The sequence below is a fragment of the Oncorhynchus clarkii genome, chromosome 15 (assembly GCF_045791955.1).
Source record: "Oncorhynchus clarkii lewisi isolate Uvic-CL-2024 chromosome 15, UVic_Ocla_1.0, whole genome shotgun sequence".
Taxonomy (NCBI): Eukaryota; Metazoa; Chordata; class Actinopteri; order Salmoniformes; family Salmonidae; genus Oncorhynchus; species Oncorhynchus clarkii.
Window position 1 is genome coordinate 16,503,483 of NC_092161.1, and position 13,754 is coordinate 16,517,236.

General features: G+C 42.6%; 1 protein-coding gene across 2 annotated transcripts in view; it reads left to right on the top strand.

Moving 5' to 3' along the window:
• The first annotated feature begins 637 nt into the window (after positions 1-637).
• LOC139366969 (actin-binding protein WASF3-like) overlaps positions 638-13,754 on the top strand; it is a 27,898-nt gene continuing 14,781 nt past the window's right edge. For both annotated transcript variants that reach the window (XM_071104783.1, XM_071104782.1), the window contains exons 1-2: positions 638-716; positions 10,606-10,761. In XM_071104783.1, coding sequence (XP_070960884.1) covers positions 10,629-10,761 — 133 coding nt within the window. In that variant the 5' untranslated portion in view covers positions 638-716; positions 10,606-10,628. The remainder of the gene's footprint in view (positions 717-10,605; positions 10,762-13,754) is intronic.

Consider the following 13,754-nt stretch of genomic DNA (forward strand, 5'->3'; position numbering starts at 1 on the left):
GAGTGTCTTCAATAATGGAACAATCCCAGTTCGTCCTCCTTTTATTTATTTCATTTTTTAATCTCTAAGATCTGTCATTACTGGTTCTCTGCCCTCTGTCTTTCTCTCTCTCACACACTTACACAGAAGATGAGGTTGCCCTCTCCCAAAATATAGTCTGCCCCCATTGCCTAGTTCAAAGCTTGTGCATCCCTAAAGCAAGCAGTCATCCCAGTCAGTTACTAAAGCTGCTAGAATGGAATCAGTCCAGCTCTATCATTAAACCCACCACGGCCACGTGTCAATTGCTCCCAAAAAACTCTCTCAAAAGATGCCCCAGTTATAAGACCATTTTAAACTGTAGGCCAAATCCTCCATCCCCCAAAATGTGTTTCTTTTAAGCCTTTAACGTTAACACGACATGGGGACTGGATTGCATAAAATGGTAAACCCGCTGTAGCCTCCCCTACACACCCTGAGACCCCGCCCTATCCATGCCCGACAGGGAACCTCGATGTCACTCATGCCTTTCAAGGGCTGCAATTTGACAATAGGAACACCCACTACTTATTAAATCCTTGCTGAATGCTGATTGGCGGAGGCTGACGGCGTATCCCGCCCCCCGCGGTGGATTGTTTAGAGTGGCCAGACCGCCAGGGACACAGATGGCAGCGCGAACAGGAGGAGTATCTAACGGGACATGCTGCCAGATTAATCTATTACATTTCTGACTGCTGGTGAGGGTATTTACTATGCTTTTATAACTCATAAGATTCGGAATATTTCTTGCCAAACTGTTTATATTTGCCCCTAATTTAATGTTTTTTTATATATACATATGTGTGTGTGGAATTGCGTTAATCCAAATGGTCGAACCACTGACTGGACATAGCGGCCGGCCACCACTAGTGGACACTCAATAGATTATAATGATGAAGCACAAGGGCTTTACGAGTTCTGTGTCCAAGGCCCGATTCTTTAATTAAAATTATAGCCTATTTTTGCACACTCCAATTGGCCACTGCATGGCTTGGAACCGTTTGATTTATTGTTTACTGGAACGGACTAAATGCATTTGATGTAGAAAGTGTTGGAACTAAGTTGGGTTATAATATTGTTGCTATCGATGCAGGCTGGGAAATAGAATCGTTAAACAGATGTAGGTCAACCAACCCATCAGTAACGGGAAGAGACACTGAGGAACTTTGATTGATCGCGCTTGCCATCAGTGTTGTGTCTGCGTGTGTAGAATAGGCTGTGTTGTGTTTGTGCACTGCCTGCAGCCCGCGCACAGGCGGCATTTTTTGTTGCTCACCCACTCTACTTAAAGCAAGATGGATTAACTACAATTGTTCTATTAATATGTGCAATGGGCTACATTCTTTTGTGAATGTAGGGCAGTGACATGTCAATTATTATAAGGGTCACAGGCTATAATTAATATAGACTGTATATGTATTAATATAACTGTCTATCAGGGCGAATAGGCATGGTGTAGAGATCATGCATGATCTAGCAATGTCAGAGTTAGAGTTTTAGCGTAATTTGTAGGACAATGTGTAACCTGACAATTGATCTTGCAATATTGATGACCCCACCACGAGCTCTTGTGCCAAAAGGCTGTACTTGACTCATAAATTGATAATGTTTCCCTGCTCTGGAATTTCGGCATCCATAGTAAAAGCTGTGTGTGGGCGTAGAGGGTCTTTAGGGAGACACATGAACTACATCCTGGTGGCAGCAGTCAGGATGCCTCTAGTGAAGTTCAAAGGCCCTCTGCTCTCTGAGCTCTCGAGATGGCAAATGTGCTGCTAATCGTCTGAGAGGCTATAGTGGATTTGTGTGCCTGACAGAGAGAAGGACTTTAACTCTGTCATTAAAGTTATCAGTTTGTCACAGTAGCCTGTATGCCTGGCGGAGCTATTCCTGTGTGTTTGTATTAGGGCATCACCCCATTTCTTTGACTACGTGCAGTTTCTCACTCTCTCCCCATCTCTCTCTCTCTCTCTCCCCCCAACTCGCTAGTGTTCTACATCTCTTGCTCTCTCTCCCCACCTCTCTCTTTCTCAAATGTTCTTACTCATATATATCAGTGGAGGCTCCTCAGAGGAGGATGGGGAGGACCATCCTCCTCAGTGAATTTCATGAAAATAGTGTAACATTAAAAAAAGCTAGTTTTAGATAAAACCATACTAAACATATTCACGTCACCAAATAATTGATTAAAACAAAGAAGGTCTACAGTAGCCTCAACAGCGCCACGGTGTAGCCGGAGGATAGCTAGCTTCTGTCCTCCTCTGGGTTTATTGACTAAAATACAAAACCCAGGAGGCTCATAGTTCTCACCCCCTTACATAGACTTACACAGTAATCATGACAATTTCTGGAGGACGTCCGGTTATCGAGATTTACCGCCCAAAACCACTCACTTTTTCCGGGATATATAACTGTGTCGAAACAGTCAATTATAATAAATTATTAATGTAAATAGTGACGTGACATGGAACTGTTAAATTATATGCAAGTCCAAATATGTATTCTCTACTGCCTTCACTCTGTTCTCTGCATGATCAGTCATCAACGCTCATGGTTGGGTCAGACAGACCATCTCAGTATGGAGCACAGTTCACAATGCATGTAGACCTATCATCTCATCATGGTAACTTTTTTTCTTGTGACATGTAGGCCTACATTTGCTGCAGTATAGTTTATGCTACAGTAATATAAAGACCGAATGTGCGTCTAATTTACACATCTCCATCTGGCTTTCGGGGGCCACCTTGCTTTTTAAATTCTTGCAGCTGCAGAGTTTTGAAACAGCCTATCGTTGCTTTAAATCAGAGCATTCACAAGCAGTCTTCCTCTCTCTCATCAATTCCATTCAAAATGCATCCAAAAAGATAATCCTGTTCAAAATTGATATACAGACGTGCTCATATTTGTTGGTACCCTTACAGTTCATTAAAATAGTGCTTCATTCCTCCTGAAAAGGGATGCAATTAAAAGCTATTTTATCATGTATACTTGCATGCCTTTGGTATGTCATAGAATAAAACAAAGAAGCTGTGAAAAGAGAATAATTATTGCTTATTCTACAAAGATATTCTAAAATGGCCTGGACACATTTGTTGCTACCCCTTAGAAAAGATAATAAATAATTGGATTATAGTGATATTTCAAACTAATTAGTATCACACACGTCTCCAATCTTGTAATCAGTCATTCAGCCTATTTAAATGGAGAAAAGTGGTCACTGTGCTGTTTGGTATCATTGTGTGCACCACACTGAACATGTACCAGAGAAAGCAAAGAGAGATTTGTCTGAGGAGATCAGAAAGAAAATGATAGACAAGCATGGTAAAGGTAAAGGCTACAAAACCATCTCCAAGCAGCTTGATGTTCCTGTGACAACAGCTGTAAATATTATTAAGAAGTTTAAGGTCCATGGAAGAAGAGGAAGAGGAAAGTCAACCCCAGATTGAACAGAAGGATAGTGTGAATGGCAGAAAAAGAACCAAGGATAACTGCCAAAGCGATCCAAGCTGAACGTACGTCAGTTTCTGATCGCTTTTTGAGCGACAGTGGGCTCCATGGAAGAAGACCCCAGGAGGACTCCACTTTTGAAAGAAAAACAAAGACAGACTGGAATTTGCTAAAATGCATATTGACAAGCCACAATCCTTCTGGGGGAATGTCCTTTGGACAGATGAGTCAAAACTGGAGCTTTTTGGCAAGTCGCATCAGCTTTATGTTCACAGATGAAAAGATGAAGCTCACAAAGAAAAGAACACCATACCTACAGTGAAACATAGAGGCTCGGTTCTGTTCTGGGGCTGCTTTGCTGCGCCTGGCACAGGGTGCCTTGAATCTGTGCAGGGCACAATGAAATCTCAAGGCTATCATGGCATTGTGGAACAAAACGTACTGCCCAGTGTCAGAAAGCTCTGTCTCAGTCGTAGGTCATGGGTCCTCCAACAGGATAATGACCCAAAACACACAGCTAAAAGCACCCAAGAATGGATAAGAACAAAACATTGGACTTTTCTGAAGTGGCCTACATTTATGGAAAGAGCTGAGTCTTGGAGTCTGGAGAAGGCACCCATCAAACTTGAAGCAGTTTGCTCAGGAAGAGTGGGCCAAACTACCTGTTAACAGGTGCAGAAGTCTCATTGAGAGCTACAGAAAACATTTGATAGCAGTGATTGCCTCTAAAGGTTGTGCAACAAAATATTAGGTTAAGGGTCCCATCATTTCTGTCCATGCCAGTTTTAATTTGTTTCATTATTTACAATATTATGTTGAATTAAAAACTCAAGTCTGATTTCTATTAAATATGGAATAAACAATTGTAGATGCCAATTGCTTTTGTCAGTTTCAAGTTATTTCAGAGAAAATTGTGCATTCTTTGAATTTTGTGGAGGGGTACCAACAAATTTGAGCACGTCTGTATATAGAGGACCAGTCAAAAGTTTGGACACACCTACTCATTCAAGGGTTTTTCTTTATTTGTACTATTTTCTACATTGTAGAATAAAACATAAAAACTATGAAATAAGACACATGGAATAATGTAGTAAACAAAAAAGTATTAAACAAATCAAAATATATTTTATATTTGAGATTCTTCAAAATAGCCCCCCTTTGCCTTGATGACAGCTTTGCGCACTCTTAATATTCTCTCAACCAGCTTCACCTGGAATGGTTTTCCAATAGTCTTGAAGGAGTTTCCACATGCTGAGCACTCGTTGGCTGCTTTTCCTTGAGTCTGCGGTCCAACTCATCCCCAACCATTTCAATCTGGAGCAGGTTTTCATCAAGGATCTCTCTGTACCTTGCTCAGTTCATCTTTCCCTCAATCCTGACTAGTATCCCAGTCCCTGCCGCTGAAAAACATCCCCACAGCATGATGCTGTCACCACCATGCTTCACCATAGGGATGGTGCCAGGTATCCTCCAGACGTGACGCTTGGCATTCAGGCCAAAGAGTTCAATCTTGGTTTCATCAGACCTGAGAATCTTGTTTCTCACGTTCAGTCTTTTCTTTTGGCAAACTCTAAGCGGGCTTGGAGTGGCTTCCATCTGATCAATCTACCATAAAGGCCTGATTGGTGGAGTGCTGCAGAAATGGTTATCCTTTGGAAGGTTTTCCCATCTCCACAGCAGAACTCTGAAGCTCTGCCAGAGTGACCATCGGGATCAAATAAAATAGTTTTATTGGTCACATACACTTGTTTAGCAGATGTTATTGCGGGTGTATCAAAATGCTTGTGCTTCTAGCTCCGACAGTGCAGTAATATCTAATAAGTAATATCTAACAGTTTCACAACATGTACCCAAAATACAGGTAAATCTAAGTAAGGAATGGATTAGTAATATCTATACACATATGTCAGTGCGGCACTGAACTAAGAAACAGTGGCATAGTAAAGAATACAGTATATACACATGAGATGGGTGATGCAATATTTACACACAATTAAAGTGACTAAGATACCGTAGAATAGTATAGAGTACAGTTTATACATATGAGATAAGTAATGCTAGATACAGAGACATTATTAAAGTGGCCAGTGATTCCTAATCTATATCTATAGGCAGCAGCCTCTGATGTGCTGGTGATGGCTGTTTAACAGTCTGATGGCCTTGAGATAGAAGCTGTTTTTCAGTCTCTCAGTCCCTGCTTTGATGCACCTCTACTGACCTCGTCTTCTGGATGATAGCGGGGTGAACAGTCAGTGGCTCGTGTGGTTGATGTCCTTGATGATATTTTTGATCTTCAGATGGCATCAGGTGCTGTAGGTGTCCTGGAGGGTGGGAAGTTTGCCCCCGGTAATGCGTTGTGCAGACTGCACCACCCTCTGGAGAGCTTTGTGGTTGTGAGTGGTGCCGTTGCCTTACCAGGCGGTGATACAGCCCAACAGGATGCTCTCGATTGTGCATCTAGAAAGGTTTGAGGGTTTTAGGTGTTAATCCAAATTGCTTTAGACTCCTGAGGTTGAAGAGGCGTTGTTGCGCCTTCACCACACTCTGTGTGGGTGGACCATTTCAGTTTGTCAGTGATGTGTACGCAGAGGAACTTGAAGCTTTCCACCTTCTCCACTGTGGTCCAATCGATGTGGATAGGGGGGTGCTCCCTCTGCTGTTTCCTGAAGTCCACGATCATCTCTTGGTCACCTCCCTGACCAAGGCCCTTCTCCCCCAATTGCTCTGAGCGGCCAGCTCTAGGAAGGGTCTTGGTGGTTCCAAACTTCTTCCATTTAAGAATGATGGAGGCCACTGTGTTCTTGGGGACCTTCAATGCTGCAGACATTTTTAAGTATCCTTCCCCAGATCTGTGCCTCGACACAATCCTGTCTCGGCGCTCTATGGACAATTATTTTGACCTCATGGCTTGGTTTCTGCTCTGACATACACTGTCAACTGTGGGACCTTATATAGAAAGGTGTGTGCCTTTCCAAATCATGTCCAATCAATTGAATTTACCACAAGTGGACTCCAATCAATTTGAATAAACATCTCAAGGATGATCAATGGAATCTGGATGCACTTGAGTACCTGTTAACAGGTGCAGAAGTCTCATTGAGAGCTACAGAAAACATTTGATAGCAGTGATTGCCTCTAAAGGTTGTGCAACAAAATATTAGGTTAAGGGTCCCATCATTTCTGTCCATGCCAGTTTCATTTGTTTTATTATTTACAATATTATGTTGAATTAAAAACTCTAAAGTCTGATTTCTATTAAATATGGAATAAACAATTGTAGATGCCAATTGCTTTAGAATAAGGCTATTTCATAACAAAATGTGGAAAAAGTCAAGGGGTCTGAATACTTTTTGAATGCACTGTATACAGTGGGGCAAAAAAGTATTTAGTCAGCCACCAATTGTGCAAGTTCTCCCACTTAAAAAGATGAGAGGCCTGTCATTTTCATCATAGGGACACATCAACTATGACAGACAAATTGAGAAAAAAAATTCCAGAAAATCACATTGTAGGATTTTTAATGAATTTATTTGCAAACATTAGATAATATGGTGACAATGGTGTAGTCTGTGTGTAACGGTTAGCGGTTATGATATGAAGGTTTGGCGTACACACAGACAGCTGATGTGTTATGCACTGGATTCCACAAGCAAAGGGAAAAGGTGAGCGAGGAGGAGAGCGCATAGATGTGAGAAGGAATTATGAGCAAAGTGATCATGCTGTTTGAATGTGGCAGCTATGAAAGTGAACTGTGTTTTGCGTGTGATCAGGGGGTGTATTCATTCTGCCGATTCTGTTGTAAAACGTTTCTTAAACGGAAGCAAACGGAACGAAATAGGGATAAACATACCTGAATTTGTCCAATAGAAACTCTCGTTTGTAGCCGTTGGACTAATGACTACACCCTAGATCAGCTAGATGCAGGCAAGAGTGTACAAGGCGGTATTGAATGTGTCACTGTCACCTTGATTACAAAAAATGTACTTGACCTGTCCACCTACGTTGTAAACTTTCATTAATAGGCTAGGTTGTAGCAAACTCATGATGGGTATAGGGAAATTTGAGTATCATGTAGTAGCCTAAACCTATTGTTGTTACATTGAGCTGGGTGAATGGAATTTGAATGACAGTCATCCAATATGCTGTAATAGAAATAAGGCCATGCTCATGAAGAAATGTATCGTCCTCCCTCATCTTAAACAACACCGGCCATCACTAGTGTATATAATATTAATTGTATTATTATTATTGTCTCATTCACACCTGCGCTGTTGGAGCTTGGAGCTTAAGAGTTTCCCTGTATACTGCAACTACATTTGCAAACCAGAAAGTGACTAACTATAAGAAATCGTAATCTAAACTCTCTCTCTCTATTTTTCCATGTGTCTCTCTTTCTACCATCTCTTCCTTTCTGAGTGGAGTGCCCTCGTTTCAGGGTGTGTTAAAGGAGGTCTGGGGAGGAGGAGGGGAGCGGAGGGGGAGGCATGCATGGGAGCACTCTGCTGTTGCCGTGTGAACGGAGCTCTATTGTCCTAGGAACCTTTCAGAGTGGCTTCCCTGAGGCCCTTGCACACCCCCTCCCTCACTAACTCACTCTCCACACACACACACACACCATATACACACATGATTTACCCCCTCACACACACACACATGTTCCCTTCCTCTCTCCCCTTCCTTTCATTTGCCTCCCCACCCCAACCTCTTAATTATCTCCCCATTGTCACACCAGACACATGACAATATGCATACGTATATACTGTACTCTATATCATCGACTGTATCCTTATGTAATACATGTATCACTAGCCACTTTAAACTATGCCACTTTGTTTACATACTCATCTCATTTGTACATACTGTACTCGATACCATCTACTGTATCTTGCCTATGCTGCTCTGTACCATCACTCATTCATATATCCTTATGTACATATTCTTTATCCCCTTACACTGTGTACAAGACAGTAGTTTTGGAATTGTTAGTTAGATTACTTGTTATTACTGCATTGTCGGAACTAGAAGCACAAGCATTTCGCTACACTCGCATTAACATCTGCTAACCATGTGTATGTGACAAATAAAATTTGATTTGATTTTGATTTGAGACAAGAACCAATACAACTCACGGCATATGTTAACTATACTCAGAACTTCCAAGCAGAGCAGACCAACACATTTCATAGACTAGCGTTTTTCTATAATACTGTAGGCCTGGTTCCATACGCAAACCATGGCGCTATCTCTTTAACAGCATGCCTAATTAGCTGTTTTCAGTGAGTTTTGTGGCAGCAGACAGTGATGGAGTAATTTCTCCTATGTTGTCCCTTATTGGTTTATGGCTGTAAGCAGGGCAGGGGGTATTGGACCGAGGCCAGCGGAGGACTCTGTTGTAGCCTTGTGGGGAGGTTGCTACTTGGTGGTCAGAAATTACTATTTTCTCTGTCAACACCATCAAAGGGGCTAGCCTCGCAGTTAAGATTGTTGGGCCAGTAACCGAAAGGTCGCTGGTTCAAATCCCTGAGCCAGCAAGTTGGAATACTATGCAGTTCTGCCCTTGAGCAAGGCAGTTAGCCCCAAACAACAATTGCTCCCAGGCACCGATGACCTGGACATTGATTAAGGTAGCCAACCGCACCTCTCTGATTCAGAGGGGTTGGGTTAAATGCGCAAGACACATTTTGGTGGAATGCGTTCAGTTGTGCAACTGTCTAGATAGATATCACCTTTCCCTTCACAAAACGCCCTATTCATCAATGACACACACAGCCTAGCATACTAGATCTGAAATGAAGTGCATGACTAAGGGGTCAGCTTTGCTGTTGGGAGTGTGGCCCCCAGCAGTTCCTCAAGCTGTAGCTGTATTGTTCTTCTGCTGCTCCTCTGGGAGGACAGGGAGTAGAGATGTTACACTGTGAGGAACAGGAAGCTGAAGCCGGGCGGAGGCCGCAAAAACAGGAAGCAGGAAGAGGCCCAGATAAGATGGCCGCTCCGATGCTTTCTGAGATCCCTTTTTCATCTGCTATAGAAGCTGCCCTTAGACTCAGATCTAGGATCAGCTTAGCCTCCTCAGATCCTGATTTTAACCATTCTAGGGACGATGCTAACCTCACCTTAGATTAGTGTCAAGGAATGGGCAACTTGATCCTTAGTATCTAGTGAATATGTCCAAGTGCATTGGAGAGTATGTGTGTTGTTCTGAACTATCAAGGGAATGGGTCTCAGCGTGCACGCCACGGGTGAGTGAGTGAGTGTGTGTGTGTTTGGGCAGTTGACCCTACATCTGGGGCAGTGGTAAGGCTGGAAAGCATTAGCTGGACTGTAGCTTATTTTCCTAATACCTTCATCTGTCTGCCGATGGCCTGATACTGTTTACTACTACAGTCTGGACGGGTCACAGTTGTATGCCCAGTCTCTTTAACCCTGTTTCGAAGAATAGGATTGTGTGTTTGTTAGTGTGTGGTAATACGTCTGGCCATGTGACTATCTGTGTGTGTGTGTGTGTGTGTGTGTGTTTAGTCAAATGTAGATGAAAAGTTTTTAAAGGCCCAGTGTATTTTTTGGTGTGTTTTGTATCATTTCTACACAAACTTGTTATTAGCAGGTTTGTAATGGGATTTAGTTTCAGCTTTCCATGGTGACGTCACTGTGGTAAATTGGTTAATAGACCAATAACAGAGGGTTCCAAACCTCTCTGCAGCAAACAAGTGCTCAGCATATGTGGGAACTCCTTCAAGACTGTTGGAAAAGCATTCCAGGTTAAGCTGGTTGAGAGAATGCCAAGATTGTGCAAAGCTGTCATTGAGGCAAAGGGTGGCTACTTTGAAGAATCTCAAATATGAAATATATTTTTATTTGTTTAGCACTTTTTTTGGTTACTACATGATTCCATATGGGTTATTTCATAGTTTTGATGTCTTCACTATTATTCTACAATGTAGGAAAATAGTAAAAATAAAGAAAAACCCTTGAATGAGTAGGTTTATCCAAACTTTTTGTGTGTGTGTGTGTGTGTGTGTTTATACTACTTACCATACTTGCAGTAGTTATAACTTAAAACAAAAATTGTCTGTAAGTATGTCCTTTATGTAAGTAGAGTGTGTCATATATCATATGTATTGTGTGTCCTGTGCATCTCTCTAGGTGTGACAGTGTGAGGCATCACCATGCCTCTGGTGAAGAGGAACATCGACCCGCGCCACCTGTGCCGGGGGGCGTTGCCAGAGGGCTTAGGCAGTGAACTGGAATGTGTGATGAACAGCACCCTCTCCTCCATCATCCGCCAGCTCAGCAGCCTGAGTAACACACACACACTCTCTCTCAGAGCACTAACCACACACTACAAACAACTTCATACGCTTTATACCAGTGTGTCAACAGTAACATATGTCATTATCATTGCCCTCTTCCACACCTATGAATAACATGCTTATTCTCCTCAAGTTGTATTGATCCTAACTATATGAGACATGTTACAATTCCCAAGTGAGTTAACCCTATTGGCGCAATGGGTAGAGTGTTTGCCTTTCACCCCAGCGACCCAGGTTCGCTTCCCTGCCCCGCCGTTCACTACAATATTATACTATTTCACACTCGCATTAAAATACTCTCTCATCACTATCTCCTAGTTCTCTTGCTGCAGTGCACACTGCACAGTCCTGCTTGACGTTGATAAGAAGATGATGTAGTGTTTAATCCTGGAGCAGTGATTGATTTGTGAGGATCAGACCTACAGGTCGCTAGGTCAAGACTCTGTCATCATAGACCCACAGGAGGATGTAATCCTGTTTAGATATTTCCGCTAGAATACATTCAGAATATGTGTGTGTGTTTGGGTGTACTGCGGTATATTAAACAAACTATGCCGGAAGGGGGAGGAGCCTGAATACCCTGGCTGTTCCCATGACACAACCAATATCATGTCCTGTGAAATATATTGACATATTCTTTCCTCCCTTATACCCAGTATCCAACCACCACTGCTCCCCCTCTCGCTTTCTCTCGACCCTCCCTTTCTTGCTTTCTATGTCTTCCTCATACTCTGTTTTCTTCCCTCCGCCAACTCTGTCCCTCTCTCTCTTTCTGTCTTTCTGTCTCACTTTCTTTCTGTCTCGCTTTCTGTCTCGCTTTCTTTCTTTCTTTCTCTCTCTCTCTCTCTCTCTCTCTCTCTCTCTCTCTCTGTCTCTCTGTCCCCCCCTCTCTCTCTCTCTCTGTCTCTCTGTCCCCCCCCTCTCTCTCTCTCTGTCTGTCTCTCTGTCCCCCCCTCTCTCTCTCTCTCTGTCTGTCTCTCTGTCCCCCCCCCCCCTCTCTCTCTCTCTCTCGTTCTCTGTCATTGTGAGAGTTCTTGTGGTGGGAGTGGGCCTTTCAGCAGCTGCTGTGTGGGATAAATATAAATGACTAGGTACAAAGGCCTGGAAGGTCTGAGCTAGGGACAGGAGGCGTGGGGGTGTGTATCCATGTGTGTGTGCATCTGTGTGTGTATCCGTGTGTGTGTATCCGTGTGTGTGTGTGTGTGTGTGTGTGTGTGTGTGTGTGGAGGTGGACTGAATGTCAGAACCATGAAGGGAGGTCAGAGTTGATGGAACTCAGCATGCTAGATCTCTCTTCCTTCCTTCCTCTAGATAGAGGTCATTCTCTCAGTATGGTGACAGAAATAGTCTAGATATTTCTCCAGAGGTCATCCTGTCATTATGGCGACATAAAATAGTCTAGATGTTTCTCCAGAGGTCATCCTGTCAGTATGGTGACAGAAATAGTCTAGATTGTTCTCCAGAGGTCATCCTGTCAGTATGGTGACAGAAATAGTCTAGATTGTTCTCCAGAGGTCATCCTGTCAGTATGTTGACAGAAATAGTCTAGATTGTTTCTCCAGAGGTCATCCTGTCAGTATGGTGACAGAAATAGTCTATATTGTGCGTGTGTGTGCATTCATGCGTGTGTTTGCGTATGACACACAAAAGTTCAGCGTTGTTAAAGCGTATTGACGCTGACCTAAACAGACTTGCTCTAGCAAAGATTGATTGCTGTGGATTTTTCCTCTAGGACCTTCCCTGACAGTGATGCCCTGGTCTATTTGTTAGTTACATTTGTTACCAGAAGAATGGCAGAAAGAGAATTGATAGTACCGATCTTCAAGTCCATCTCAGTTGGTTTCCCCTACCTGTCTGACGCCAAACACCAGTCTCAATGTCAACAGTGAAGAGGCGACTCCGGGATGCTGGCCTTCTAGGCAGAGTTGCAAAGAAAAAGCCATCTCAGACTGGCAAATAAAAATAAAATATTAAGATGGGCAAAAGAACACAGACACTGGACAGAGGAACTCTGCCTAGAAGGCCAGCATCCCGGAGTCGCCTCTTCAATCCTGTTGACGTTGAGACTGGTGTTTTGCGGGTACTATTTAATGATGCTGCCAATTGAGGATACGTGAGTCGTCTGTTTCTTAAACTAGACACTCTAATGTACTTGTCCTGCTCAGTTGTGCACCGGGGCCTCCCACTCCTCTTTCTATTCTGGTTAGAGACAGTTTGCGCTGTTCTGTGAAGGGGAGTAGTACACAGCGTTGTACGAGATCTTCAGTTTCTTGCCAATTTCTCGCATGGAATAGTTACACCAGAGTTTCAGAAGAAAGGTATTTTTTTCTGGCCATTTTGAGCCTGTAATCAAACCCACAAATGCTGATTCTGCAGATACTCAACTAATCTAAAGAAGGCCAGTTGTATTGCTTCTTTAATCAGGGCAAACGTTTTCAGCTGTGCTAACATAATAGCAAAATGGTTTTCTAATGATCAATTAGCCTTTTAACATTATAAACTTGGATTAGCTAACACAATGTGCCATTGGAACACAGGAGTGATGGTTGCTGATAATGGGCCTCTGTACCCCTATATAGATATTCCATAAAATGTGCCGTTTCCAGCTACAATAGTCATTTACAACATTAACAATGTCTACACTGTATTTTTGACAATTTTATGTTATTTTAATGGACAAAAAATATGCTTTTCTTTCAAAAACAAGGAAATGTCTAAGTGACCCCAAACTTTTGAATGGTAGTATATAAACTCAAAAAAAGCAAAAAAAGAAACATCCTCTCACTGTCAACTGTGTTTATTTTCAGCAAACTTAACATTTGTAAATATTTGTATGAACATAACAAGATTTAACAACTGAGACAAACTGAACAAGTTCCACAGCCATGTGACTAACAGAAATGGACTAATGTGTCCTTGAACAAAGGAGGGGACAAAATCAAAAGTAACAGTCAGTATCTGGTGTGGCCACCAGCTGCATTA